Genomic DNA, 27,799 nt, shown 5'->3' on the forward strand with positions numbered 1-27,799 from the left:
TGAATGACCTACTTCTTTGATCTAAAATTAGTGTGTGTAGCTCTATTTTTAAAGTGTTTCCAAGTACATCCACTTTTGCACCCCTGCTGCTTGCTTTCATTATACAATAAGGATGATTGTTTCTCCCTTTAGCAAAGAAGTTACCAGGTTTTAAATTATTTTCCTGTACATTGGTCCAGAGGGAGAATGCCAGCAGTTTGTTAGGGGTTTAGGAGTACAAGTTCCCCTGAGTCTTCATATTGTATTCATGCACTTAAAGAGTCCCACTATGCAGATGAGAGACCAGAATTTAATCTTTGAGGTTCTTGTTTGTTAGGATGTATTTCATAGTGGTATGTGGAAAAAAACCAGGACACACACACAAATTCTTGCAAAAAAATTATTTGGCTCTCTAAGGAAGCCTGTGCGAGACACTGCTTTCAGCAACATCAAAATGTAACTGCACATACCAGACTTCTTCATTCATGCTGCCAAAGGAATAATAGGATTACCCTGCTTTGTTTTGCTTTTTCACCCTGGCATTAAATGAACTGAAACTTGATGTGTGAGTCTCTGGAAAATAAGGTCAGTTGGAAAAGAGTTCATTGTCCTTTTATTCTTATTCTTCTTAGGTGTTCACAGACAAGTTCAGGTTTATCCAGAGAACCATGGCAGAAGGTGGATTTGATCCTTGTGAATGCATTTGCTCACATGAACATGCAATGAGAAGACTGATTAATCTGGTAAGGATAACATGAGGATATTTGGAAGGGTGGTTATTCAGACATTACTTCAGCTCTTGCAGACTTGCTGTTACTGATGCTTTTGATTCTGCTTATTCAGTTGTGTGTACAGTTAGAATCTGTGTATCTGACTTTCTGATGAGCTTTTGAATAGTTAATACAAATGATAGCTTTCTGTTTATTTCCCAGGACTTCATTTTACAGCATTGACAGTGTTTCTGTTGAAACGTTTGTAACCCTTTTTCAGTCTGCATAAAAACAAAGAAACTGCCCTGCAAACTCTTTGAGTTCAAGGTGATACCACACATACGAAGTTCTATGTACTCATATGGCAAGATAACAATGTCTAAATTTTTAAAACTAATCTTTAAAAAATTCTGAAGTTGAGAATCCAGTGATTTTGAGTTCTGAGTTCTGTTTTTTGCTATGTCGTTGATATGGTTGAGCAACTTCAAGCAAGTTATTTTACACTGCTGTAACTGTGACCTGTAAAATAGCAATGATTCTTTGCTTCCATATGGAACTTAGTTCAATGTCCATTGAAGAAAAAGCTACAAAGTGCTAATTATTTTTTCTAAGTAACAGTATATATTTTTAAAAATAACACGAACAATTGTGAACTGTGAGCAATTAGGTGAACTTGATATCAACTCTAATTTGGTTAAACTGTTTTTTAAGATCATATTTTATATCAGCTTAATTTGATGTGCTTCCCCTTGTTGATTTTCATAAATTTGTTTTTATCCCATTTTCTTTCTTAGGGCCTAAATTAATGTCCTTTTAAGTTACTGAGTACATCAACTGCTCAAGGCAGTAGGTGTGAAGAGCATCCTCTCCAGGATCAGGCCCTTCTTCAAGACGTATCTTATCAGTATTTTAGGAAGATTATCAGGAAAATATGGCATCCACTAGCCTATGATAAGAGCAGGGCTAATGTGTAAGTCCCCAAGGAATGTATGTCTGGGAATAAGGAATCAACTTGTGTGCTTGCCCTTAAAATAAAACCACTTCCACGTGCATACATCCACAAGAGAACATTGTTTTAAACAGCACTTTGCAAGAAGTATATATAGCTTGTTCTTGCAGATGTGTGGGTTGCACTCATATAGCCCTGCTTCACCCTGAACATAAAATCCGGAGTGTCCGCACTTTCTTGGCCTTGGACTGCATTGTTACACTATCTTGTCTGGAGTGCCAGGGGAAGGACCTAAAGCCAGGCAGATGCTGCGCCTGTGTGTTCTCTCAGGGAGCTTGGCTGACCCCATTTTCCAGAATTACTCTGCTCAGAGTAAGCAGAGTTCACCACACATGTCCATAACGCAGCACTGCAGAACCTGTGCCATCGTATTCTCACATTGCGCCCCTGGGCCTGTGCACACAGAATGCCTCCTCAAAAACACACAGGCCACACTGGGAGCCAAAATACCCCAGACCAGATTCTCAGTGGGAGGGCTACGTCAGTGGCTGCAGCAGAAGGCCAAATGATCCCGCACAAGGACGAAAGGAAATGACAAGCAGTTGTCATCTCACAGACCACAAGACCCTTGGGCTAAGCATCAAAGCTGGAGTTGCCAAACAGTCCAGATCTGTGTAGTGGCCAGCTGCACAAAAGTCCAAAATGACACCAGACAAATAAAGCATGTCTGCATAGCCAATTCCATGTGCTTTATGGACCTGATATGATTTCCCTTTGGTAGTTCCCAAGTGTGGTGCAGCCAGTGCACTCTTGAGTCTTACAAGTCATTAGAGGTTGACTCACTTTCATATTGCTAAACAGGCAACAGGCTTGTCTGGGGGATGGAGGTGCAGGAAGTGAAAGGGATGTGTGCCCATTTGCTGGTGTTATCAGAATTGTTCAGGGTGGAAGGGACTTCAGGAGGTTATCTAGGCCGACCTCCTGCTCAAAGCAGGGTCAACAGTGAATTCAGACCAGGTCATTCAGGGCTTTTATTCCAGCTGAGTCTTGAAAACCTTCAAGGATAGCAATTCTGCAGCCTCTTGGGGCAACATGCTGCAATGTTTGACAGTCCTTGTGGTAGGGAATTTTTTCCATCCACTGTTTTAGTTGAATGTATCGTACCCTGTGCCATACAGCGCTGTGAAGAGCCTGTGTCTGTCCTCTCAGTAACCTTCTCTGGGCTGAATAAGCCCAGCTCCTTCAGCCTCTCCTTACAGGGCAAGTGCTCCAGCCCCTGGTGACCCTCTGCTGAATTCACTTCAGTCTGTAAATACATCTTATGTAGGGGAGCCCAAGACTGGATGCAGTATTCCAGGTACGGGTTTAAAGTGCTGAGTACAGGGGTGTAATCGCATCCTTCAATGTACTTACACACTGTTTAAAGGTCAATGCTGTTGGCACAAGGGCGTAGAAAATTGAGGCTTCTGTGGAGAACAGTTGTCCTCTTCTGTGGAGCCTTTAGGTCAGGGCCCAGCCATCCTAGCTCATGCTTCCCAGTTAGAGGCACAATTTCAAAATATTCTGAGCTCTCCCTGCTTACCCCCATATGGACGCTCATACACATGTCCTTTCCCAAGAACGATTTTCCTCTTGTCCTCAACATGACGTTTGTGGCATATCCCACAGTTGTGTTGATTCTGGACCTTGAGACTTCTGGACACATGCTGCAGTGGTGACAAAGGAACCCCCAGGAATAAGCTTCAGGAAGTTGGGAAGGAGGAAGGAGGATGCGTGTTGGCTGCTCTTTCCTCTGAGGCTTGTCAGATGCAAATCTGAACCAGTATGGTTCAGACTTTTGACCCCCATTCAGCATTTTTTATCTTTTCCTTTTTTGCGAGAAGGTACTGACAGGCAATGGCACCAGTCAGCCAGTTCTCTTTATGTTGTGGCTGGAGGATTCTAGGTATGAACGATGTAGGTGAGTTGTGGCCAAAGTCAGAAGAAGTGCCACAAAGGTCTGTGAGATTTTGTTCCTGGGCTGCTCTATGCGGTGTAAGGTGGGTGCAAATGGATCATCTGGAGGCACACTGGTTCCTGCGTTGTGAATGTAAACAGAGCACATCGTAGGTGCACCCTCTTGGGTGGTAACCAAGACCAGTCTAACAGTGTTCCTATGTAGTTGCAGGAATGGAGTTTATTGCTCAGTGTCCAGCTTCCAAAAGATCATACCAATTAGCACTTGAAACTGTGAGGAGTAAGGGGAAATGCCAGATTTCATCTATCCTAAAAAGCAAAACAGATGCTTCTAAATATTTATAAGAGCAAATCACTAGCTGGGATAATTCAGCAGAATCTAGAAAGGAACAGTCTCAAACGTCTCAGTCAGCAGCCAGACTATCCTCAAGTGACCTGTTGCATGATTTTAGCAGGAGACTTGCTAAACCTTCATTATTGCATCTGTAACTTTTACAGTAAAGTAAAGTAAGAGTTTGCTTTCTAAGCTGCTGTTTTGTCACTCAGTCTTACACAACATAAGCAAACAGGAATTTTACTATTTGTTTTAAAAGGAACCCTTGGACATCGGTTCTCAAAGTTGCTGAACCCTACAAGTCTCAGAGGAGACTGGCTGCCCACTACCTCCGAAAGTTGGATCCTCAAAACCTTTACTCCAAAACCATTGCAATACAAGAAAGCTAGGCAATCTGTAGTTGTTCAGCCTGTGGGGGGAAAAAAATATCCAAACATGCTGTATACCCAGAATGGTTCCCTATGCCTACTTAATTATTGATTCTTTTTAACCTAGATAGGTATAAAACACACCAGAGCACATTTGAATGGTGTTATAGCTGGGAGTACTTGTCAGGATTTTGGAGCAAATTGTGTAACAAGGTGGTTGTAATTATCTCCAGACCGAGCATTGTAAATCCAGAAGTTCAGACTTAAGATCAAATTTAACAGAATAACAATGTAATTATAAGAGATGCCCAAGTGTGGAAATGTACTTTTAGGATTCTTCAGTCCAGTAATGACATTGTGCAAAAACCCCATGATTGATGTAGACTTTAATAACTTGCATTTGCATTACAGTAAACTAATTTTTACAGACTAATTTGTTTATACCTGTATAGAACAACACTGATAAGAATTAAGGCTTCTGCTAATGAAGAACACATGATGTATTCAGTTACGACTATTACACGTAGAGTTAAAAATACATATTCAAATACACAGGATTTCTATTAGAGTTTGTTTTGTTTGTTTTGTTGATTTTTTTTCTTCTTAATTCATAATACCATGAAGATTTTATAGACAGTGGACTGTACATCTCTAATGTGCATGATGTTTTTAAAAGATTTTTTGCTGCTTATTAACTGGGAGATATTGTTCGTACCTACAGTTCTTATAACTTACATATACATACTTAAGTGGCATTGAATTCTCTTATGCTGAATGTTCTATCGTTTTCCCGAAGTGGATTTTTCAGGGTTCTCCTTGGTGTCAAAATAGGAAAATTTTGCACATGGTAAACTTCTGTAGCATGGCCACTGTAAATAATAAGCAAATATTATGATTTCCAAATATTCCTAGGAAACAATAGAAATCTAAAGTCTTTGGCTGTGACTCCATAAATATAATTTCTAGTATGTAATAACCATGGCAACATCTGTTATGATTTGGTGGTGTTGTGTAACAATTTGACTATTGTATGTTGGGCTCACTATTTACTCTATGGATATAGCATATAATTGGGAACTTCCATAAGAGGAAGTAAGCACAGAAGAAAAATATCGCAAGACTTTCCATCCTCTGCAGATACACAAGAGCTGTCAGAAGACAATGACAAGTCTGTTAGCTTGTATGATTTTATCTCCTGTTCAGTCTCCTCCCTCTACAAAACTTACTTTGACAAGAAGAGCCAAAGTTCAAGAATGAAGAACAACAAACGACATCAAGTACTTTAATGGGGGGACTCTGTCAGACAAGGGCTGGTTGTTTGAAAGAGTCACGGTGAAGGACATTCTGTGGTATCCAGAGGAAATCGTTCCTGTCTTAGTTGTGGCAGAAGATAGTAAATCTCTGGATAAGAATGATGTTTTATTTAAACCTTTTTATTTCCCTTTTTTTCACTTCTTTTGTAAAATAAAAATCTGATTGCACTATGTTACTCCTCCAGACTTTGATGCTGTCTGAGTAAGCATGGCTGATCCATGGAGTATCTTAGTCCAGGGCTCAGTTCAAGTCTGAAAACTAGACTGAAAACACAGTGTATGTGGTGGTGGTGGGGGATAATTACACATAGAGCATCTTCCATGAAGCCTGAGACCATGTGACTACTTAGAGTGGCCAGAAATGTCAAAGCAAGCCGGTAACACACATAACTTTGTATGATGTAAACGTCCTTTTTTTTCTTCCCTTCTGATACAGTATTATTTGCTTTACAGAAAGTGTGACTTTAGAATTCTCTCATACTAGTTTCTATGAAAAAGAGCAATATGTTCTTTAACCCAAAACATTTCTGATTCTGTAATACAAAAGGACCCATTTTGATGAACTGCCAGCAGTTCTACTGTAGAGATTTGATGGCTTTACAGACCTCTGTGGGAATTACAACCTTGTGTTTTGTTCTTCTGTAGCTAATTGCAAAGTAATGGCCCATGTCTAGTTATGTTGCTATACCAGAAGGCTTGAATGTCTCAAAAACTCTGGGGGATACAAAGCAAATAATTCTTTATTTTAACCTCTCTTGTATTTTGAGGTGTCACTAGAATTTGCAAAAGTTGCAAATTCTCAAACTGTTTCAACACAATTGGTTCAAACACTCTTTTGTCAACCAAGTTTCCACATAATTCTCTTGGCCAGGTCATTTTAGAGTCTTACTATTATAAACAGGCATAGTCTGAAATAGTATCCAGCATAGCCATGAATCTTGGCTGAGGGAGACCTTGTGCAAACAGCACAGAATAAACACAGATGACTAAAATAGATCTGCGTTGTGTGCTGCAAATGGTTGAAAAGCTCTCAAGATGTCAGCACAGCTAAGCCCGACTTAAACAGTCCCTCAGGCAACCAGCAAAAGTGAGTTACCCTGCTGACGTGGCCTTCTACTGAAAGCGCAGCAGAACTATACCGAATACATTTGTGATAATTTAAAGTGACCTTCTAAATATGGAGGTTGCCCTAGAGACTTCTTACACATGTGCCATGGCATTTGCCTTCTAATTTTTTTTTTGTAATAGCAGTTGCTACTGCTTCTAGTCTATAGCCCTTCTTAGTCAACCACCCCAAGAGCAGGAAATTTCATTTTGCTCTCACTTGCCCTCTTTTTTTCCAGACCTGTGCCTTCAATTCCCAATTTCTCGGCATTCAAGCTGGTTCAAAAAGGACCTTTCCTAACAGCTGAACCTTAGGTTGCTCATTAGGACAAAGAAGCTATCATCCTTCTGAGATGCAGGGGAAAAGACTTGATGCACCTCCTAAGGCACTGGGCCAAAAGAATAAAAGACAAGGTTGGAGTGGCAGGGAGCGAGCTTGTTCTTGCGTGCTCTTGCTGCGCTGACCTCCATTTCCCTGCCTTCACTGGGTGCTCAAAGTGCTGGTGTTGCACAGGTTAAGGCCCCAAAACTGTATCACAGAATTCATGCACTGCTAATGGTCTTTAAGCTAGAAACTAGTTCCAGATCAAGCAGTTTAAATGGAGACTATTTTCTAGACAGGTAAGTGGATGTTTAAAAAAAAGAAAAAAAAGCCATGAAAAATGGTGTCCACTCTGGTCTATGTCCCATGGAGACCATTTTTTCCTATAAGGGGTTTGGTATCAGGACTTAACTGAAAGTTGAAGGTGCCTGTCATTCTTTGCATTTCCCATTCCTGAGCTTTGTAGTATGCTGGAAGCTGCCGCTTCTTAACCAGTATATATAAAAAAAAAAAGCAAAACAAACACCTCAGTCACGCCTCATGACCACCTCAAAGCATTCACAGGGTGACAGTGTTGCAAGCAGTGTAGAAAAATATGCATTGACAATTCTGTCAGCTTGATATTCCAGAAGTAATTAATAGCTATAACCTGTATTATGAATGGCTGAACTGTGTTTGATGATCAGAGCTGTGTTGTAGCCATCTCATTTGAGGAAAAAGGAGAAAATTGTGCTTTTTCTCTCAGGCCAGATGTGGATGTAATCAATACTTAGAGCACAACACTTAGAGCAAACTGTACTTATCTGTTGGAACTCCTAGTTCTAAGCCTTTTCCTCAAGGCTGTCTACGTGGGAGTACTCTTTTCATTTGCTAATATGCATCATTTTGCAGAAGATACTCAACTGTTTGGTCAAAAAACCCACATGTATTCTGGTTTTGTATTTTAGATACAAGTTTGCTAATGCCCTTTTGGGAGATCTGTGTATGTTTTTCATGAATGTTTTCAGATGCCTCTGTACTAATACTGTGTAATATTCTATATCTCATCCATTTGTTGTCTAGTATTTCATGTAGTCAGAGGTGCTGTGAGTCCTTGTAATGATCCTGACTATCACGCTGCTGCTGCTTCTTTTCCCTGACTCTCCCTGTTCTGCTAATTCATTCTGCTTTGCATTCACTAAAAGCAGGATGCCAGTGATATCCCAGGTCCTGAAGGCCAGCAAAATTATAAAATGAAGTACCGATAAAAGTCATGCAATTGTAGGAAAGTGAGGGACGTGTGGAAAGAGGGGATCTATATGATGCCAAGGTGAAACAGCAATCCCAGGAGAAATGAGAAAATAAAGGGAAGAATGAGTTCTTGCCCGAATCAGGGCTCCTGTTTGCACAGTGATCCATCTGCTGCATCTTCCTCCATAAGATTTCATGTCTTTCAGTACGAAAGTTAATAATGTTCTCCCTCTGTCATAACTGGCTGATGGTTCTGGGTCTTAAGAGTTGGTTTGTAATCTGGGAATATTATTCTGAAAGGTACCAACCATCCTTCTCTCTCATTTGCCATGGGAGAGAAAATTACTTGTCACCTCATAGGACCAAACTCCATATTTTTATCACAGACTGTTATTCTGTCCTTGTATGAACAATCATTTATTTTATTTTAATTCTGCATATGCTCATAGAAAATGTAGGAGTGGGGAAGGCAGTGTTCACTTTTTCCTTGTTTGTCCCTCTAAGAGAAGCTAATGTAGTTTAAGAGACAATTTAATTCCATCAGTATGCCCTTCTTTTCCCCTTATTTTTCTCGTATTTCTCTTGGCCAGCTTGTAGCAGAATAATGCATGTAGGTGTCATTTTTTGTATCTTTAAATCTGAACTCTGCGGATAATGCTACAATTCAATTTGCAACCTGGCTTGTATTCAGGACTGGCCTATCCTACCACAGCAATTTATTTATCATGTTGTTTACTAAATCGTTTATATACTTTGAACAGAACAGACGTGGCTGCCAACAAAGCTTAAACAGTGATTTCATTACCCAGAAGCATGAGAACACCATCGGGAGTATGCCATGGTGTTGTCATCTTCTGGCATCATTGGAGAGAAAAAGCAGAGCTTACAACTGGTCTAAATTGTAAAAAATTGTTTTCACAAGGGATGATATTTTGCCCTTGTTATCGCATAAAATTTTCTATCAACAGTCTTTATGATTCTGTTTTAAATTTACTTGTATTCATGGGATAAATGACCATATCAAGTTAGTTATTTGTCCTTGCTTTCCTACTTACCTATTCTTTTCTTTCCATTGCCACCATTATCCATTTCTGCTCTCCTATCTTTGTACCTAATTTATCTGTTTCTTTCACACATTTCTTTGGGCTTTCTTCCATCACAATTTTTTCTATGGAGGTCTTTTCCTGACCTGGCTCATGAACTTGCTAATTTTTCATTCATGTCTTTTCTGAGGACTTATTTCTGCTTTGAGCTGTCTCAAAAGTTACTCTAAAAGGCAATTATTTTGATTATCCCTACATAAATAATTTATTTTCATCTCATTGCCATTCACACTAGACTTCATTGATTATTGCACTGTGTTCCTGCTACTAGTCCTGTTCTTGTTTTGTTACTTCTTATTGCACCATTTCTGGAGTTGGAAAGTGCTTTTGGACAGGGATTATGCCATTATTTCTTCTGAAAAATGACAAACTGGCGAGCTGTCTGATCATTGGTATCTTCCTGATATTTGTATGCTTTGTCTTTTTTTTTTTTTAACTCTTAAATAATACACTTAACTCTTAAAAAGAAAAAGTATTCATACTGGATAGGAAGTCAATCTTTTTTCAGGCAAGACGTTACTGACTTTAATAAAAAAAATATAAGTTTGTCTGAGCAGAGATTGCAGGGCCAGTCCCAGGGTTTGTGAGACTGTTGAACCCCGGGGTAGCAAATTCTGAAAACTCATCTGAAGAGTTTCAGAAAACTCCTCTGAAGAGGAAGCAAGGGAATTGACAGAACACGTTACTGTGAAGGTAGGCAGAAGTCTGAATTTCCTTCTCTACAGTAGCTATCTGTGATGAGCGGTAAACGCAAAGTAGCTTAACTTCTTTCATGGGAAGACTGAAATGATCCCAGTGGCTGAGATCACTGTATTGGAAAAACAAGTTCTCTGTTTAGCTAGATGAAGCTGTTTCACTGGGCTTACTATTTCAGTTGGACTTCAGTGATTTTGTGGAGCAGCTAACGTGCAGTAAAAGTTCACACCCTGTTTTCACCGCACAGTGGCACGTTTGTGTGCCCGCAGTAGGTTTGCACATGAAAAAATAGAGGCTTTACTTAATATAGTGACTTCACAGAAAAGTTTCCAGAGGCCGATAGTGGTGTCCCTTTACTGTGACTGTTCACGTTTTGTTCACAGCTGGGGATTGTGAAAAGCGGTGGCTCTCATTGCTAAAAACTGTGCAGACTCCTATCAGAGCATGGCATCTGTTGTAGGAGTAGCAGCAGGACGCAGTCAGGTTTCAGGTATGCTTGATGGGTAAATGCTGTTGATCCACAAGATGGCATGTTAAAACTGTACTTCATCTATAGTGTCAGAGGAGCAGGACCTAAACACTGTTGTGTTAATGTGAACTGGCGCTAAAAGCTGTGTCTTTTGGAAAAAGAAAAAAAAAAGAAAGGAAGAGCTATTTCAAATTTGAACTGGGAACCATTTTAAATGTGCTAGTTTTAGTTTTGCAGTGCAAAATTTGAGTGTCATGGGGAAAGAGTGAGGAAGAGCCCTTGTCTCTTTTACCACTAGAAGTAACTCTGTTTCTTTTTTTCTTGGCATTGTGTGGGGTTTACATTCAAAATATGTCAGTAAGTGGACGCTGATTTGCTGTAATTCAGCCACTGGTGCCTCCCAGTTCCAAGAACTTATGAGGGGCTTCACAGAAACCAAATATTCGTATTGACCAAGAGTTCTTGTGGCGTGGGGATTATTAATTTAAATTATTTTAACTTAAGCTATTCAAGATTTTAAAAGTACTTGGACAGAATTAAAGTTCACAGTTGTATTTCAAATAATGTGCATTTATAATTAGTATTTTTATTTGTATTGCCTGCAAGTTTGCACTGTATTAAGACTGAAAATTTTGGAGCCTTTTTAGCTCCCTTTTAGCTTTCATGCTGTTTACAATTTGTGTTTACTTCATTTTGGACAATAAAAGATAAATTAGTTCATTTTTTTTCTCACATGCACTAAGCCATTTATTGTATTTGGATCACAAACTGCACAGAGAATGTTAAAATTCAGATATAATCCTCTTCATTTAAATGGAAGAAAATAATAATTTCTATAAATATTTACTTTTGTAACATTTTTCATTCTCCTCTTCTTTTGTTGAATAAGCCCTGATATTTCACTCACCTAATTTCTGTGTTCATTTTAAGGGCCTGTTCCAGAATATTTATTGTATTTGGATCACAAACTGCACAGAGAATGTTAAAATTCAGATATAATCCTCTTCATTTAAATGGAAGAAAATAATAATTTTTATAAATATTTACTTTTGTAACATTTTTCATTCTCCTCTTCTTTTGTTGAATAAGCCCTGATATTTCACTCACCTAATTTCTGTGTTCATTTTAAGGGCCTGTTCCAGAATATACTGAAAAACATGAAAAGGCTGATGCTGACTTTAGCAGGTGTCAGATCAGGCAGTCAACTATTAATCTTCCACTAAATTCACATTTTTGACAACACAAGGATCTCTGAAATATGAATAAAACCAAAATCACCATTAATAATATTGCCTTTAAGCATGTAAGAGTTAACATATTCTAAGAATTACTTCTCTATTCAGATTTTTCTCATCAAGGCTGTAGCGTTCCCAGTCGGAAAAACATTGAGTGTATTTGAAAAGTCTTTTTGAGGGTTTTGTTGAGAAGAGGGGAGGTCTGGTTCAACTTTTTACTGTTATTCCACCGACTTTCATTTAAACTCCCCCTCCACATCAGCACAGAAAATCTGAATACAAAGGACTGTTTATTTCCAGTCCCTGATAATTGCTCTTTTTTCAATTACCTGATGATTGAATTGTCTCACATTCAATTTTTTTCCAACAGTTGCTATATCCCTTAAGGGTGTAGTTATCAAGAGAGAGCTAATTGGTAGAAGGAGCATTCTTGTTTCAGCAAAAGGCGTTACCTTTCCCAGCCATTCAACTTACATAAGCATTTCAGACACGTGCCAGAATCGTTTCTTTTTTTTTGACTAATTGAGTGACTGCAAGGGATCAGATTTGTATTGGGTTACAGAGTTAGGAACTAGTTCACCCAAGTGAATTGAGAAAAACCTGTTTGTACTGCTGCTCGATTTCCATCATCTGCCGTGTTTCATCCCAAAAGAACAATATGCAGCCTGTCACTGAGCTGTTAAAAACAGATTTGTTACCTGGCCCCCTGGCTCACAGAGCCCTCCTAGAGCTTCTGCTCCTGGACTACTGAGGTTTTGCATGTGCTTGTAGTCGGGAGGGAAAGTGAGCGTGAGAAGATACTCGAGCGTGTTTTTTATCGTGATCTATGGCTTCTTAAAACCTATTCGAGTCTATGGGTGGTCCTGTTCTGACCAAATCTTCTCCAGCACAAGTAGTTTTTATAAGAAATTTTTATATTACCTGGAATAGTTGAGAAATATTTCTGAGAAATGTTTCAAAGAAATATTTGTATTGCTGGATATGAATGTAGCAGAGACTATGAAGTGTGATTTTTTTTTTTAGGTGGGATCTTTAAATCTGCATGGTTATATGATTATGTATTGTTTTCAATTTAGAGGAATTTCATACAAATTATAAAAAATGCAGTTTTTTCATACTTTTCTCTTGTAACTATTTCACAACATAACTTGAGGTTTCTAAACCTACCTTGTACAGTTGGTTTCTAAATCCCCATGAAAAAAAAGGAATATTTGTTGTCCAAGCCCTCTGGAAAGCACAGCCCCATTATCAAAGTACAGGTGGCTCTGTACTTTGTAAAGGTTCCTCTGTACATTGTTCCTCCGTACATAAGCAGACTTTTTCCCATATTGGCAGGATATAATCTAATATAAGAGCATTTTTTCAGCAGAGATCTGTAGAGCAACTCCTAATGGTATTTTTCTTAAGACTGCTTGCTTACTGTAGTATTTGTGTCATTGGTGTTTCCAGCAGTACTTTTCATTCTAAGGTCTTGGAGCCTGTCCTGTCTTTTGAGAAATCACCAAGGATGCCCGTAGGATAAAATTCAGTACCTGAGTGCACCCTCCGGGCACACAAAATCTCCGGGATGTAATACTTATTGTGTCTTAATCAGGTGGCCTCCTACATCAACAGGCATTTCCAGACAGTGTGTAGACTTTTCATGAAGAAATGGTCAAGGTGATGGTGAATGACAAAGCATGGTGTGATCATGGTCACCACTGAGACCGCTCTTCAAGAAAGGCATAGCTGTAGCCAGAATATCTTTCTGTTGTTGTTAAACAAGCTTCTCTGGTGGCTAACATATTCATGTCAGTCAAAGCTGGAGCTCCGTCATTTTTTTTTGTGGTAGCAGTGGAAGCCTATCTGGTAGGCAGGTGAAGGAACAGGATGTTAACAGCAACAAAAAGTACATGTACCTTTTTTTGAGATGGCTTTTATAGAAACGTTAATTGCATGGTTTAAAAAAGTTGTCTTTGGACAGAGTGTAGCACTTAGAATGGGAGATAACTAGTATTGTGGCTAGAACACCCCAAGACAGCGTTGCCTATCTGGGCAAACTAGATAAGCTGTATGAGTACTAACCATCCTGGGGACAGAGGGATAACTAGATGCTATATGCTTGTTGATGTCTTCGATGTTTCCGGTCATATAACTATTACCCATTTTAATTCTGGGCATCATTCTGTGTTGAAGAATACCTGTAAACTGTGTTTTACAGAGTAGGGACTATAAGCCTCCGCCAGAATTAAACCCTTGTACAAACAGAAGATAATTATGTTGCTGATCTCTTTAAAATGTGGGTATAGTGATATCCAGTTCTCCCAGTTCAGGAATCTCTCAGTGTCAGATATTCCAAATTGGTACTATTGCTAACATAAAACCTCCCCTTTGAGAATGACTTCCGAAGTTTGAAAATAAAATGAGCTTTTGCTTTTGTATAAGAATGACAGGAAATATGCCTGGTTTGATAGAATTTTTTTTTTTTATTTTTAATTTTTTTAATAAGGTAAGTAGGAAGTCTTTTGTTTGAATTTCCCCTGCTGTTGTTTTTAACTATAGAAATAGTTGAAAGGTTAAATCCAGCCTTCCCAGTACTTCCTAAGGAACTTCTTTGTAGTCTCAGTAAATTTGCTAGCAGATCTTAATTTATTAATGAAAGAATGAATGTGATCAGTCTCCAATTACGTTTTTTTTTCTTTCTCAAAGATGTCAGTCATTGAAAATCATTATGATAAAGGAAGGAGCTTAAACTTTTCCAAATGTCTTCCTCCTTTGGTTGCTCATCTGTTTCCTTGATGTGCTTTGCATAATATTATAACTACATACAGCAAATCAGTTATGCCAATACAAGGGGAAATTGGGTTTGTAGAAATTATTCACGTATTTCTTTCATAAGGAACATCATCTTTTCTTCTCCTTTACATTTGTGTATTTACACTGGTAATAAACAGATTAGCCTGTTATGACAAGAAGTGTTGGGATTTGTGACACTACTGTGACATAAAACGTGTCAAAAAGCAAATGTCAGTTCTAACCAAGGCATTGTAACAATTCTGTACTTTTTAAAACTTTTATTATTAATCCATGTAGTTTACCTAAGCAGAGGATAGAACCTATTTCCATAATACAGCAGATTAAAACCCATCCATTTAACCTCTCTGTGCCTGATAAAGAATGTGATATTTGTCTTTCTTTTTTGACTCTGTCATCTGTGAAATAGTTATACCAATTTGCAGGTCAGCCAGTGTTGACTTTTCTTGCAGTTAGCAAGCTTACCTAGTCTGTAAATGCAAATAGTCATTACAGTTGCTAAAAGCATTTTAAATTTTACCCGTCAGTAAAGAGAAAAACCAGTAAAATACATATAAAAATCTGCTTTTAAAAAAAGATCTTAGGTGGAAAAAATAGTAATTGCTAAGTTTAAATATGAAATTTTAATTCAGCTTCTCTGTGCATAACCATTATTACAGCCTGATCATATTATGTAATCACAGAGTATTTTAATGTTACTTGATCTAGATAACAGTAGTAACACCTATCCATTATAAATCCCAAAATGTGTGTAGAGACTAAATCTGTATATAACAATGTCTATATCACTATAGATTTTTAACTTGAATTTTAAAAGGCACTCAGTGGCTGCAACCTGTGTGGAAGCAATAGCACTTTAGTCAGGTGATTTAAAGGTATTATGTAAATAGTGTTCGGAAACTACCTCTATACCTGGGATTCTTCACACACCATAGGCCAAGTGCAAAGCAGTAAAGGGTCAGTTATAATCTTCCTTATCTTGAACTTGTGCTCTGACATTATACTAAATCATGATTTCGGTAAAAGCTGACCAAGTCTCATCGCTAAGTGTCATGCCTTTCTTTTTCTCTCTTTCAGCTGAGACAATCCCAGTCGTACTGCACAGACACAGAATGCCTTCAGGAATGTGAGTAACTATCGAGATCAGGTGCATGGAAGTAAAATAAACAGTAGTAATTAAAAAACAGTCTGACTGGTCTTTAAAATGCAGCAGTTGATTTAATGTTATAGGAACATACGACATGAAATCAAATACTACAGTACTAAAGTTGTTTTGTGGGGGAGGTAATTTCTGAGAATCTGTGATGCAGATGAACATTGGTGTGGAAGCGGCAATGGTGAGCAGGCTGGAGGTATCAATATACCAGCATGACCGTTGATGGAGCCCCAAGCATTACTGACTCTTACCATTAGCCTCCAAATAGGATGATTTCAGTTTTTCCCTGTGGAGAAAATTTGGAGGGGGCTTTATTTGTCCTCCTTACAGTCATAGCAGCCTAACCAGTGAGGATGCGATATTCAGCACAGACCCCCCACACACACATGTTCATGGCTGGGGCTGGGTGACTTACTGTCAGTACTGTGAACACTCTACTTCACTGTGAGGGAGAGGAGATTCCCTGGAGCTCTGACTGATAAGTTGACATACACCGTGACTGCATTTCTGTTTGACTCGGTGGCTGTGTAGTTAATGAAGCAGAGTACTGATGTGTACACTTCCTTGAAATTTGCTGTGAAATACATCTAAAAAACTCTCCCAAACAGTGAGCTTTACTAGGATAGTCAAACGTTACCAACATCTGCAGGGAAGCGTAGCTGTGCAGAGGTTATGCACTAATGTAAGCTTGCCCTGAGGCGCTCTTACACTTTTCATGGTCTAGAGGGAACATCGCCAAATGCTTATAAATAAAAATGAAGTGGATCTGTTTTTCCTATATTGCTTTACCAACTGAGCATATGAACTCACTCAATTAGCCTGCATCAGGAGTGCTGTAATGCTCGGAGGGAGCAGGGAGCACCTGAGCAGTGCTCCTGGAAGCAAGAGCTGCTGGTGCTTGTGCCTTCTACAGGTCTAGGAGCAGTGCAGTCAAGGTTTCCAGGATCTTGGGGAGAGTGCATGCCTTCGTTCACTCTCATATTCCTCCCTCTTCACTCCCCAGTAAAACCTGTTTAGAGATGGGCATCTAGCTTGGACTTGCACTGTGCCCTCCCAGTGTGAAACAGTCCCAGATTCATTGCCATGTTGGGCTGAAGGGGAAAAGCTATGAGCTTTCCCAGATAACCCCTGAAAAAGAAGAGTGGGGTGCACATGTGCTCTAACAGTGCTGCTGACTTCACTCTTTTTTTATGGGCTTTCCAAGTTATGCTGTCCATGACTTCCAGCACCCCTCCTCTCCCAAATGCTGCTGTCCTAAGGCAGACTTCTTCATCTCCCACACCTTTGACTTCTATGTGTGTGGGGGGGTTAAATCACAGGCATGTAGGAGAGGGAAAGAGGCAGGTGACAGGAGACAGAATCTTTTCTGTATTAGAAATAGGCACAGATAGGCTGTGCAGCTTTCTGAGCTTTAGTCCGCAGTCAAAACCAAGTGATGGTAGGTCATTCTCACTCAAGCCTTGGGAGTCTGGGCTTATCAATATTTATGAAGCTCTTGGGCTAAAGACTGTATAAATGAGTAAGTTCTGTTATGTGTGGGCACAAAGCTTGTGGGATAGCTTTCATACTACCAAGCTATAGTACAGTGGGGATGTGAATGGTTTGCAGCAAATAGCTTTCCATCCTGAAAGAGATCCTTGCGATAACTGTCTGTGCAGATGCAAGCAATTTGGCAGCAATTGTTCCAAACCAGTGGTTTGTTTCAAAAACCAAAGCAAAAATTATAGGGTAAATCCTCTCCTATGTTATTATATTGCCTTAAATTTAGTTCCAGCAAAGGTATTTTTCTGCTGATGCAATGACACTGACTGCCTATTTGTCAGATCATTTTGTGATGCTTCTGTGATTCTGTGCTTGGGCCAACATGAGCTCTGTAAGACTCCCAGGAGTCAAAGGCAAAAATAAACAGATTGAGCCTGGAGAAGCTTCTAGACATGTTTTCAGAGACAGATTAAAACAATTCTGGGCCAGTCTTCTGTCCATTGCTTCATCCTGTTCTGATGAGCTATACCGTGATGAGCTTATGTTTGAGGTGGGTCTCCTCTTCCCTAGGTCCCACAGCTCCATTTCCTGTTACTTGCTGACTTTGATTCCTCATTTCAGGACCGTGATATGAAGAAGCTTGTTTCACTCCCACCCATTTGCTCATTCCCAGAATTTGGTCTTCCTTCTGGAAGCGCAGCTGGGAATGTTGTCATACACAGATTCTTAAGTTGCAAGGTTGTGGAATAACTGATGAGATGTATGTGGTTTTGTTTTGGGAAACATCAGGGCTGTGGTTCAGCCAGTGTCACAGCAGCGTCATGTGTTATGCTGTTGCTACCAGCTGGAAGTTCTCAGAAGCACCCTGCATTGATTCTTCCTGAGCACACTTTGTTTCTTCAACCCTTGATTTCAGATCTTTTTTAGGTTTTTGGAGCCAGATCAAAGCAGTAGCACCAAGGCTCCCTCATTCGCATTTTTGTGTTATTAGCTCTAAATTTTTATTTATGGTTGTTGGCACCATTATATTGTAGTGACTACCCTGCAGAGAGTTTCCTGCCGGGGTCAGGACCAGTGCTTTCGGATTTGTGCTCCTACATACAGGAGGATATGAGCACCGCTTCAGAGAGCATTTGGGCGCTCTGCTTGATGGCTGTTCCTCTGATTCTCCATCAGAGTATCTGCTATGATGGCAAAGCATGTATCAGTCTGATGACTGTTCCCTCCATCTCAGTGGGTGCCTTGGAAAAAAAAGGCTGCAAGTTTTGAATGTGCAACACATTTAATATTCTGTTGGGATTGTTTATGCTCAGCAAATCAGAAGATCTTACAGTTTCCCTTGAAATGAGGAATAAGAGCGATAATTCTTTTCTGAATTCTGTCCAGTGCAAGTGGAGCAGGGAAGATTTCTCTGGAGTGTGTTGCAGTTGCAACATCAGCGATTCATCCAGCCCAGGAGGATCCCCAGCTGGTACTGAGCTGCTCTGATGGCTCATGGCCCTTCACAGTCAGCCTTCCATGTCAAAGGAAATGAGGGGCCACCGCCTGAGTTTTTTCTGTGTTCTAGCTATTCCCAGATGTGACCTGGATTTACCACATTCATATTTTCAACACTATTCTCAGTGCTCTACTAGCTTGTAATATGGTCAGAGATGACGATCTCAAATGTTGTCTACTCTACTTCCAAATTTTTATGTATTTGAAAATGAATGCGTATCTATGATTCATCTTGAGTTGGACTCATCTAGGGGAGTCACAGCAGCCTAACCTAACGGCATGAAATGTCTGCCAACTCTTCCCTCCCTTTCCTGGTAATTCCCTTCTCCCTTCCTCCGCTCAAGTCCTTTTTGGCTTTCTTCAGTTTCCTTATCCCTGCCTTTGAGAGTGTCAGCTTGCAGGGGTTATCTGCTGAAGGTCCCACAGGCTCTTTGTCTTCCCTGATGATTCATCTGTAAAATACCTATCTTCATACGGTTTCCTACCTTTCTTCCACAGAACAGGCGAGGCTAAACACACTGTGAAAAGAAGAAGGCACAAGTCAGAGAGCATGCTTTTGCCTTCCCACATGCAGATGTTAAACAGTAAAAAGCTGAAGATCCAAAAGCAGATATTTCTGCCATGAGAGGGCAGACAAAAAGCACCACATGGAATATACTTTTACAGTAAAAGAAATGCAATCGTTCCTCTTTTTCTTTAGAGTACAACCTCACTCTGAATGAAAAATAGCACTTTAAGAGAACTAAGTTCATGTAAGGAGTATTTAACAAAGGCATTTATTAATTTTAATATTGTATTCTTGAGATTTCAGTTGCACAATCAGGAGGCGGTTGACCTTTAATCTTTAGAAATTATTTTTACCAAACTCATCATTTTAGTAGCTTTGACTGCTTTCTAGTAGAACATTAAATGAGGTGGGAAACATCTGTCACAGCAGATTATTTTTTCCCTTCCCATTTCTCTGAGAGAAGACTAGTTTATGTGGCCTAGTCTGTTTCTATAGGAAAAAGCAAGCCGAAGAACTGTATCTCATATGTGGAGCAACAGATAGGATTCACCATAGTCATTATCTCCCATGGGACTTCATCCCCCAGTCTCAGACCAGCCCCTCATAAAGCTTTCTCCTGCATGGAGATAATTCAGCCGCGATGTAAAAATATTCCAGGTAACCAGAGGGGCAGAAGTGCTCACAGGTTTCATTCAGAAGTGCATGGGTATATAGGTATGCTGAGCCCAGGGCACCAGATACTCTGAAAATAAAGACCTTGGGCTGGATTCAGTGTTGTGTGGAAGGGCAGGTTAGAGACTGTAAGAGTGACACGGGTTACCAGGAGAATACGTACATATTGTACGTATTCTGTACTAGTTGGTGTCTCCCAGGCACTGGAGATTAATAACCAGATCCATCCATCAAAGCGGATGGTGGCAGGGACATTCATCTGTGAGGTCAGAACAGGACAATCTTCTAGCCACCTGGAAATATTAAAAAATATCATCCACAGGTGCTCTTATAGCATAGCCTTTCTTCTTCAAGGAATCAAAAAACCACTTCCGAATTACCTGCAAAAATACCAATTATAGGTAAAAGCACTGTGGCTGTGAACTCTTAAAAATAAGATCTTTTCTTCTGCCCATCAGCATAAATTCCATCCTGCTTGGTTTCAGCTTCACTCAACTGTTCTTTATCCATAAGCTGGTCTTATCTGATGATTTTGTGATCTCAGTGATGGAGCTCTTTGTAGCAAAAGATTGTCGTATTCTACATGTTATTGCTCCCAGTAGCTGAAACAGCTTCTTGTCTGTTCTCTTGATTTGTGATGCGAAGCTTTGAAAAGTGTGATTCGCCCCAGCTATGTGAGATTTTGCTTATCCTCATCACCTTATGTTAAGAGATTAAAGTAACAGATTCTGAAATATCTCACGTCCTTATTAAAGCACGTGGTCATTTGTGAGAGATGTGGATTTAATGGTACTTGAATAGTGTAAACAGTGTTGTGGCTGTTTTAGTATCTGGCATGCTTTGAGTAGGTAGTACAGGGCCAAGCTGTGTTAGATCAGCTGTTGCCTTGCTTAGCTTGGTTTAGAACATGTTTCAGCACATTTGGTTCCATCCAAACCGTATTACAACACAGGCTGGATAGAAATTGTGTTTTGCACGAACGCCTGTGATTTCCCTCTGTGGTTCCTTCTGCTCCCTTCCTTGACCTGCAGCATGAGCTGACCTAGCAGCATTTGCTTACCACAACTCTTGTTTCACTACGGACCCTAAGTGCACTGTGGGTCAGCAAAAATTCCAGAAGGCAGCCTGACTAGTCCCTGTTTCTCTGCATTGTATGGGGAATCCAGCGTAACAGGTGATCTGAATTTTCAATGTTCTACTGAACATACATGCCAAAGCAGGTACCTAAGGCTGTCTTACGTGCTGCTGAAGGTAGTCTCAGGGTGGCTATTAATGTTGTCTGGAAGCCCCAAAATAAAACAGTTGTTCTTTTCATGCTGAATTATATGCTAGTTTACTGGATTGCATATATAGAGGTCATCCAAGATTTAAAATATTGATATATCATGTTGATAACAATAATATTTTCCCTCAACACAATTGCAGGCCTAAACTCTTACCTGCACAATTCCATATGCTTTCTGAATCAATTATATGCTAGAATTTAATGAATTAAAGGCTGTAGCATTCTCATTTATTTTCTTTGCACTATACCTTCTCATATACAGCGCCCTTTATTCACTCAGATCTCCAAAAGAATTGTCACTTGTAATTGTATATACTGCTAATCATAAGATTCCTCTACATTAGCAGCTTCTTGAGTTTTGAAATGTCTATATTTTGGACATTTAAAAGGCAAGAGCTGTATGGCAGTTTCATTTGCTCATGCGTGTTAATGGTTTCGTTGGTACTGTGAGAAATATGAACTCCTATAATCCTTTTTCTTTCTTCTTTGACATTTTTGAGTGCATGTGATGTTGGTAAAGAACGTCGGTCCGACAGCCCCGACTCATGAAGTCTTACTTGCAGAACAGCAGTGTTGTGAATGGAGTAGCTGTAAGCTTCCTCACAGTGGCCCTCGTGCCCCTCTGCTGTGTCTTAGCTATGCTATGAAGAAACCACTTTCATAGAAGAGCCTCTCTTAAAAATGCTACCCAGTGTGACAGTGATGAGGATGGTTCTCTGGTATCAGCATTAACCTCCGAGGAAATAACTGACTCCAGCAGTTCACTGGGTATAAGTTATCTAGCAAATGTTAAATAAGAACAATTGCCAACCAATACCGAATCCAGACTTGATGCCATAACAAGATGATCCAAATGAGTTGAGACAACTGAAAAATCTGACAGATACGAGTGTCCCTGTCGAATTTCCCTGGATGTTAAAGTTTTCAACTAGAGTAGTAAAATAGAATAGCTCTTCTCTTTCTGAAGGTTATTCATTATAGCTTTATATTAATTGCTTTGTATTAATTGATTATCCAGTTCATTAATGAAGATGTTAGGTCTTTAGATACTATTGTAAATGGGGCCATGTAAGTACCATAGGTACTTAACTATACATTGATTTACACTTTAGCTGACAACATTAGTTACAATTTGATCATCTGAAATTATGTTTCAGAGGAGAAAAGTTGATGTTTTCAAATGTGCAGGTATTTGCAAGACTTTCTTGATCCAAAAAGACTAACGAGCCATTTCCAGTCTGAGGGGATTTTCTCAATTTTATTTCCATGCTTTGATGTCTCAGCCATTCTGTATGGAAATTAGGTGTACAATTTGAATATTGTATTCCTCGGCTTCACTTTTTCATGTATCTCCTCAGCAGTTTTTCCCCTTCTGAGCGATCCGTTTTCCTCGATGCTCTCAGAGATACCACATGACCTGGATGACCAGTCATGGAGATCTGGCACATTGACACTGACGCTTGTTCAAACACTCAATAACTTACAGTAACCAACAAAATTATAACCATTAGTTTGCTCCCTTCTCGCTAGAATTAGCATGTTCTCTGTGTGTAGGCTAACAACAGAGTCTAAGCTTTCATCTCTTAGCTTTATTTTTGTATTTGTGTGAGGCAAAAAAGAAACACCAACATGCAGGTGTTGGTTTTTTCCCCAGATAAATATATTACTGGGTCTTCTTTGCATCAAGTTTGATTTCTTAAAAATCAGGTTTGATTTCTTGAACACAAAGTGTGTGTTTATGATCTCCAGTTCATTGAGTTAATGTGAACTAAAAAATATTCATGATAATTCTGGGAATTCCAGTGAAACCTTATGAAATAGATTCTTTTTTCAAAGGGATAAGAAATGTGATAAAAAACCAGTGTAACAATAACCAAGAATTACTTGTCTTAAAGCCAAAAGGAAGGACTAATCAGAAAAATCGATTGAAAAATATTTCATTTTTTTTCTGAGACTTATGTTGCATTTTTGTTTTCATCTTGAGGAAAGAACTCTGCTGTCACTCTCGTTTGTAACTTGAGTTTTCCTTGTCTATAGTGCCAGGACCAAATTCCTCCAGTGACAATGGCATCAGCTTTGCCATGATAATGATGGCCTGGGTGGTGATTGCACTTGTCTTGTTCTTACTGAGACCTAGTAATCTGAGAGGATCCAACACAGCCGGAAAGCCAACCAGCCCACATAATGTAAGTGTGTCTTAAAGTGCCCTGCAGAGAGACTTTACAATCGTTTAAACGTATTTGGTTTTAATACAGATGACCTTGCAGTCCTTTTTTCCTTACATTTTCTTCCTGTATTTTCTTGGAACAATGAAAATGAGTAAAACCAAAGTGAAAGTAGAATCACGAAGGCCAACTGTGAGGCCTGCCATGGGGTGGAGCAGGCACGGGTGACTGAGCGTGGGTCATAATGTCCTCTGGACACTCGCTGTCCGTGGTTGGAACTGCCTCCTGCCTTCTTATGTACAAGGGGAAAATCACAGCTTTAACAGAAGTCAGTAAACAAAATTACAGCATGAAACTGGGAAGGTGATCTTTGTCCTAGATGTGGGATCATGGGAAAATCCCTATCGATGCAGGAAACAGTATTGTTCTTTGGTGCTCATTTACTGTGAATATTGAAAGAGATCGTGAAAGATCTTAAAAGAAAGCACAATTTAACTCTTCTGCGTTCTTCTTTAATTGCTAAATCCTTTTATGTGAAGCACTGTTTCTAATCCTGTACGTGTTTTTTTTTCTTTCTTTTCCTCCTTCCTTCCCCCTAGGGACAAGAACCACCAGCCCCACCAGTGGACTAGAGCGTTCAGTATTGGAAAAGTTCAGCAGCTAAAACCTTGCACGACCAAATGAACGAAGTGACCAGATTACTCCTAAACCCCATTCAATACTGTTTTCTTTTCTCATTTATATAGAGCAGGATTATCATTCAGCGGTTATTTTCATGAACTGCTTTTAGCGACTTCAATTTTAAGTTAATTTTTGCTTTTTATGTTATTACAGTTCCTAGTAGATGGTAATTTGAATAATGATAAGGCGTTGCAGAGGTTTTTTGGTTGTTGCCGTTACTGTGGACATTCCACTCAGTCTCTTTCTGTTAGAATAATCTTGATTTCTTTGCAGTGATTTCTGATATGCATTGAAAGAAAAAGAAAATCCCTGTGCATCTATAATAATGGAAGGTTATTGACCTTTCTTCAGATGAATCCATATTTTTTCTCCAGTATGCTTTTGAGAGTTATATTATGGTTGCAACTATTAGCTTAGTTATGTGGTGAAAAACTGAAATTATTTTATATTTGCCCTGGGTTCAGAGCAGCTTTTAGTCTGGTCTTTGGACCACTAACATAGTTTTCAGGGTTGTCGGCAAAAGCACGGATTGTCCACTAGAATTATAGTGTGTGTGTGTGTGTGTGTGTGTGTATGCGCCTCGAAGTGAATGTGATAATTGCCACTGTCAAAGCTTTGACATATATATTGGGAACTTTACATAAAAGATTATACCACCAAAAAAGAAATTAATTTAATCTTATTCATTAATAGATGATATATCTTATTCAATATGTTGTCAAAAAAATGTATTCCAAAAATGGATTTGTTTACTTACAGACTTTATGAAAAGAGAAATTTAGTGAGAAGAACTTGGTAGAATTTTCTGTCCTGGTATAGTCTTTTAATAATCGGTATCTTAACAAGTTTTTAGCCATGATGTAATGTATATTGGACAGAATGAAATCATACCAAGAGGTTACCGAGGTTACCAACTTTTGGTATACAACATATACTGGATATTCAGGTTTTTTCACCTGTGTGTTGTCAGCAATTCTTAACATTTCATCCTTATCTACTGGTTGTAATTGTTGAATAACAAACTTGCAGGTGACTACATATGACATGTCTTTTCCCTCTAATATTTGTGTGTATGTGTGGTGTGTTTATGTGTGGCTGTGCACATACCTGTGCACATCTCCCATTGTAGCAAATGGGAATGACTTTTTTATGTACATTAATTTAAGAACATTTTAAAGATGTACAGAAAAGCGACACTGTATATTTTTCTTGATCAATTTGAAAAATTGATAAGAATAATGTAAAGAACATTTTTATGTTACCAACATGAAGCTTCTTTCCGTAAAGGTCAGTAGAACAGACATGGGAATTCAAAGCCTTACTCCACAAACCTTTATTTCATGAGGACTTTAGTTACGGAGCTGAAGGGACTAACTGTTAAGATACATAAAGGTTTGTATTAATGGGCTGTAAAAAAAAATCTCACATCAGATCCCATGGTTGACAGACGCGGGGTTTTCCTTCTCAGGGTAAATGGCGGGCCAGCTAAGCCTCCTTGTAAAGGTACAGCGTAGACCTGAAGAAAGGCTTCTGTAATTTGATGTAATTGCCCTTTGAACTTCTGTGGCATAGTGTGCTCCCAAGCATAGGAGCATGTGTAAAAAATTTAAAAAAAATTAAAAAATGAAGAAGATGATTGGGCCAGGTGCTCTCAGTGACATCAGTGCGGTGCTATGTAAAGCAATGGCGCTGCAGCAGAGAAGCTGAGAGAATTTGTCCTATTATGTCTAATGGTGTACAGGCCACAAACACTGTGTAAAGATGTCACTGGGACAAACAATCTGACTGTGCTTGCTTTTTGCCTTCCATGTACATTTATGTTTGGGATACTGTTTTGAACAGATCAAGTAATAATTTTGTTGAACCAACAAGAAAATATGTATAACCTCCTACGCTGACCTTTTCTCCGAGAATTTTTGGCCAGAATCCCTCACTATCGGATGCATAAAACAGGCTTCCAACTGATTAAAAAGCCAACTGAAACAGGCTTCATTTCAGACAGAGTGCCACTCCTCATCCTATTGGAAGTTGGTGAGATTTACAGCAGATGCTCCTCACTTGTGAGGATCAGTCTCGCTTTACTTAAATGTCTGTGTATGTATTTATAAAACTCACCATGTGCACCCAGCTCTAACAGTCTTGGCAAATGAACTTTTTGTTCAGAGTAATGTTGTGTTTTACATTTAAATGAACTGTCTTTGCTTGAAATTCCTCTAAGTAATTGTCCCAGTGATTTTATACATGTATACTTTCCTCATGTAAATTGCTATTTTAAATTTTCTATGTAAAAGAAAAAAACATTGCAAATATTTTATTGTAAAATGTTTTACTAAAGAGCCAGGCCACTATCCCACATCAAAATGTATGCCTTCTAAATTCAGATACTCTCTCTAAGATATAACCTTCAGATCACCACTCAATTAAAATGAAAGTAAATAATTGTAGGACTGTATTTTGCCACTCTTATTCATGTTAAATAGTGCCTTACTCATCAAGTAGTTGCACTCAAGTTTGTGGGACTACTTTGAGATAATGTACTAGTAGCAGCTTTAGTAAGGGTGGCAGAAATCTGGCCTTTAGTGATGTAGTTTGCGATGAAATAATTGTATTATGGTTACAGATGTTTATGGTAAATTTTGAGAAGAGGCGTGGAAGAGATTAGTGGTATGTGAAGCTTCAGGAGATGATTAATTCTGTAACAAGGGTTTTAAGCTCGGTTAGTAAGAGACGCAAGTTGTAGCAATTGGGAAATAAGGAGGGAAGTTTACAATTATACCTTAGCTTAGAACTTTGTTAAAACAATAGTATTTTAGAGTCTGCTTAACACAATTATTATACTCTGAAATGAGAAATCATATGTATTCATGTATTGTCTGCAGATCACGATCACTTGTAATGTTCATGATTGAAAAAGGAAGAGTGATGATGTGATGTACCTAATGTAAATCGGTGGTTTAAAATGTCTGAATTATGCCAAACAAAAAAATCATCTGTGCCATTTGCGGTTTCCTAGTAATCTTTTACTGAGTACTTGGATTGGGATAAAGGGCTTGTACTATGCACTTTTTATTGACTTAACAAAATAAATAGCAATCATTAGTAACCTTTTGTCTTTGTTAGTCTTTGTATAAGATGTAGGACTGCACCAACCTATCAATTTCTAAGGTAATTTGAAATAATCTAAAGATAAGTATCAGTAAAAATATCTAAAAATCAGTATCAGCATGTCATCTGTGTAACTTTTAAAACATAATTTCTAACTTCTCTAATGGCCTTCTGTATGTATCTCAAGCAAGTCAGAACAAATTATAAGCGGTTTCCAAGGTTTAAGATACTTTGATGACCAACATGGACGTCTCTGCCTTTTGCTCTTCAGCGTAGTTATGCAACCTAGGAAGTTAGAAATACTACAGTAAGAAAAGTCATGACAGAGGCCAAATACGCCAACGATGTTACTTCATTTTAGATCAAATCCTACTACTTTGGGATTTGCAGTCTATTTTCTAGTCCCAGTTCTTGGCAGTGTTGGACCCAGAGCTGGTCTGAGGAAGGAAGATGCTCCAGTGGATCTGAGGCAGCATGTAGAAGTGGTAGAGACCTGCTGCTTCCTCACTGTTCCCATGGAGTGCAGCACTCTTCTTCCTCCGGCAGCAGAGCACGAAATGCTGAGCACTGCCTCAGCAGCAGCTCAGATCGCACGTTAGGGATTCCTGTGTTAATCCAAGGAAATAAAGGAAAACGCCAGGGGAGCATTAAGGTTTAAAATAATACACAGCTATCCAGAGATAGTGG

The 27,799-nt window shown here is 39.1% G+C and overlaps 1 protein-coding gene across 1 annotated transcript; it reads left to right on the forward strand.

Annotated features, from left to right (window-relative positions):
* Positions 1-616: 616 nt before the first annotated feature.
* SMIM14 (small integral membrane protein 14) lies at positions 617-27,110 on the forward strand. Its single transcript, XM_009280146.1, has 4 exons — positions 617-722; positions 15,639-15,687; positions 23,199-23,347; positions 23,926-27,110. Exons 1-4 carry the CDS (start codon positions 648-650, stop codon positions 23,956-23,958), a joined length of 306 nt encoding a protein of 101 aa, XP_009278421.1. The 5' UTR covers positions 617-647; the 3' UTR covers positions 23,959-27,110.
* The last annotated feature ends 689 nt before the right edge of the window (positions 27,111-27,799 follow it).

The sequence above is a fragment of the Aptenodytes forsteri genome, unplaced genomic scaffold, assembly GCF_000699145.1.
Source record: "Aptenodytes forsteri isolate BGI_AS27 unplaced genomic scaffold, ASM69914v1 Scaffold35, whole genome shotgun sequence".
Lineage (NCBI taxonomy): Eukaryota > Metazoa > Chordata > Aves > Sphenisciformes > Spheniscidae > Aptenodytes > Aptenodytes forsteri.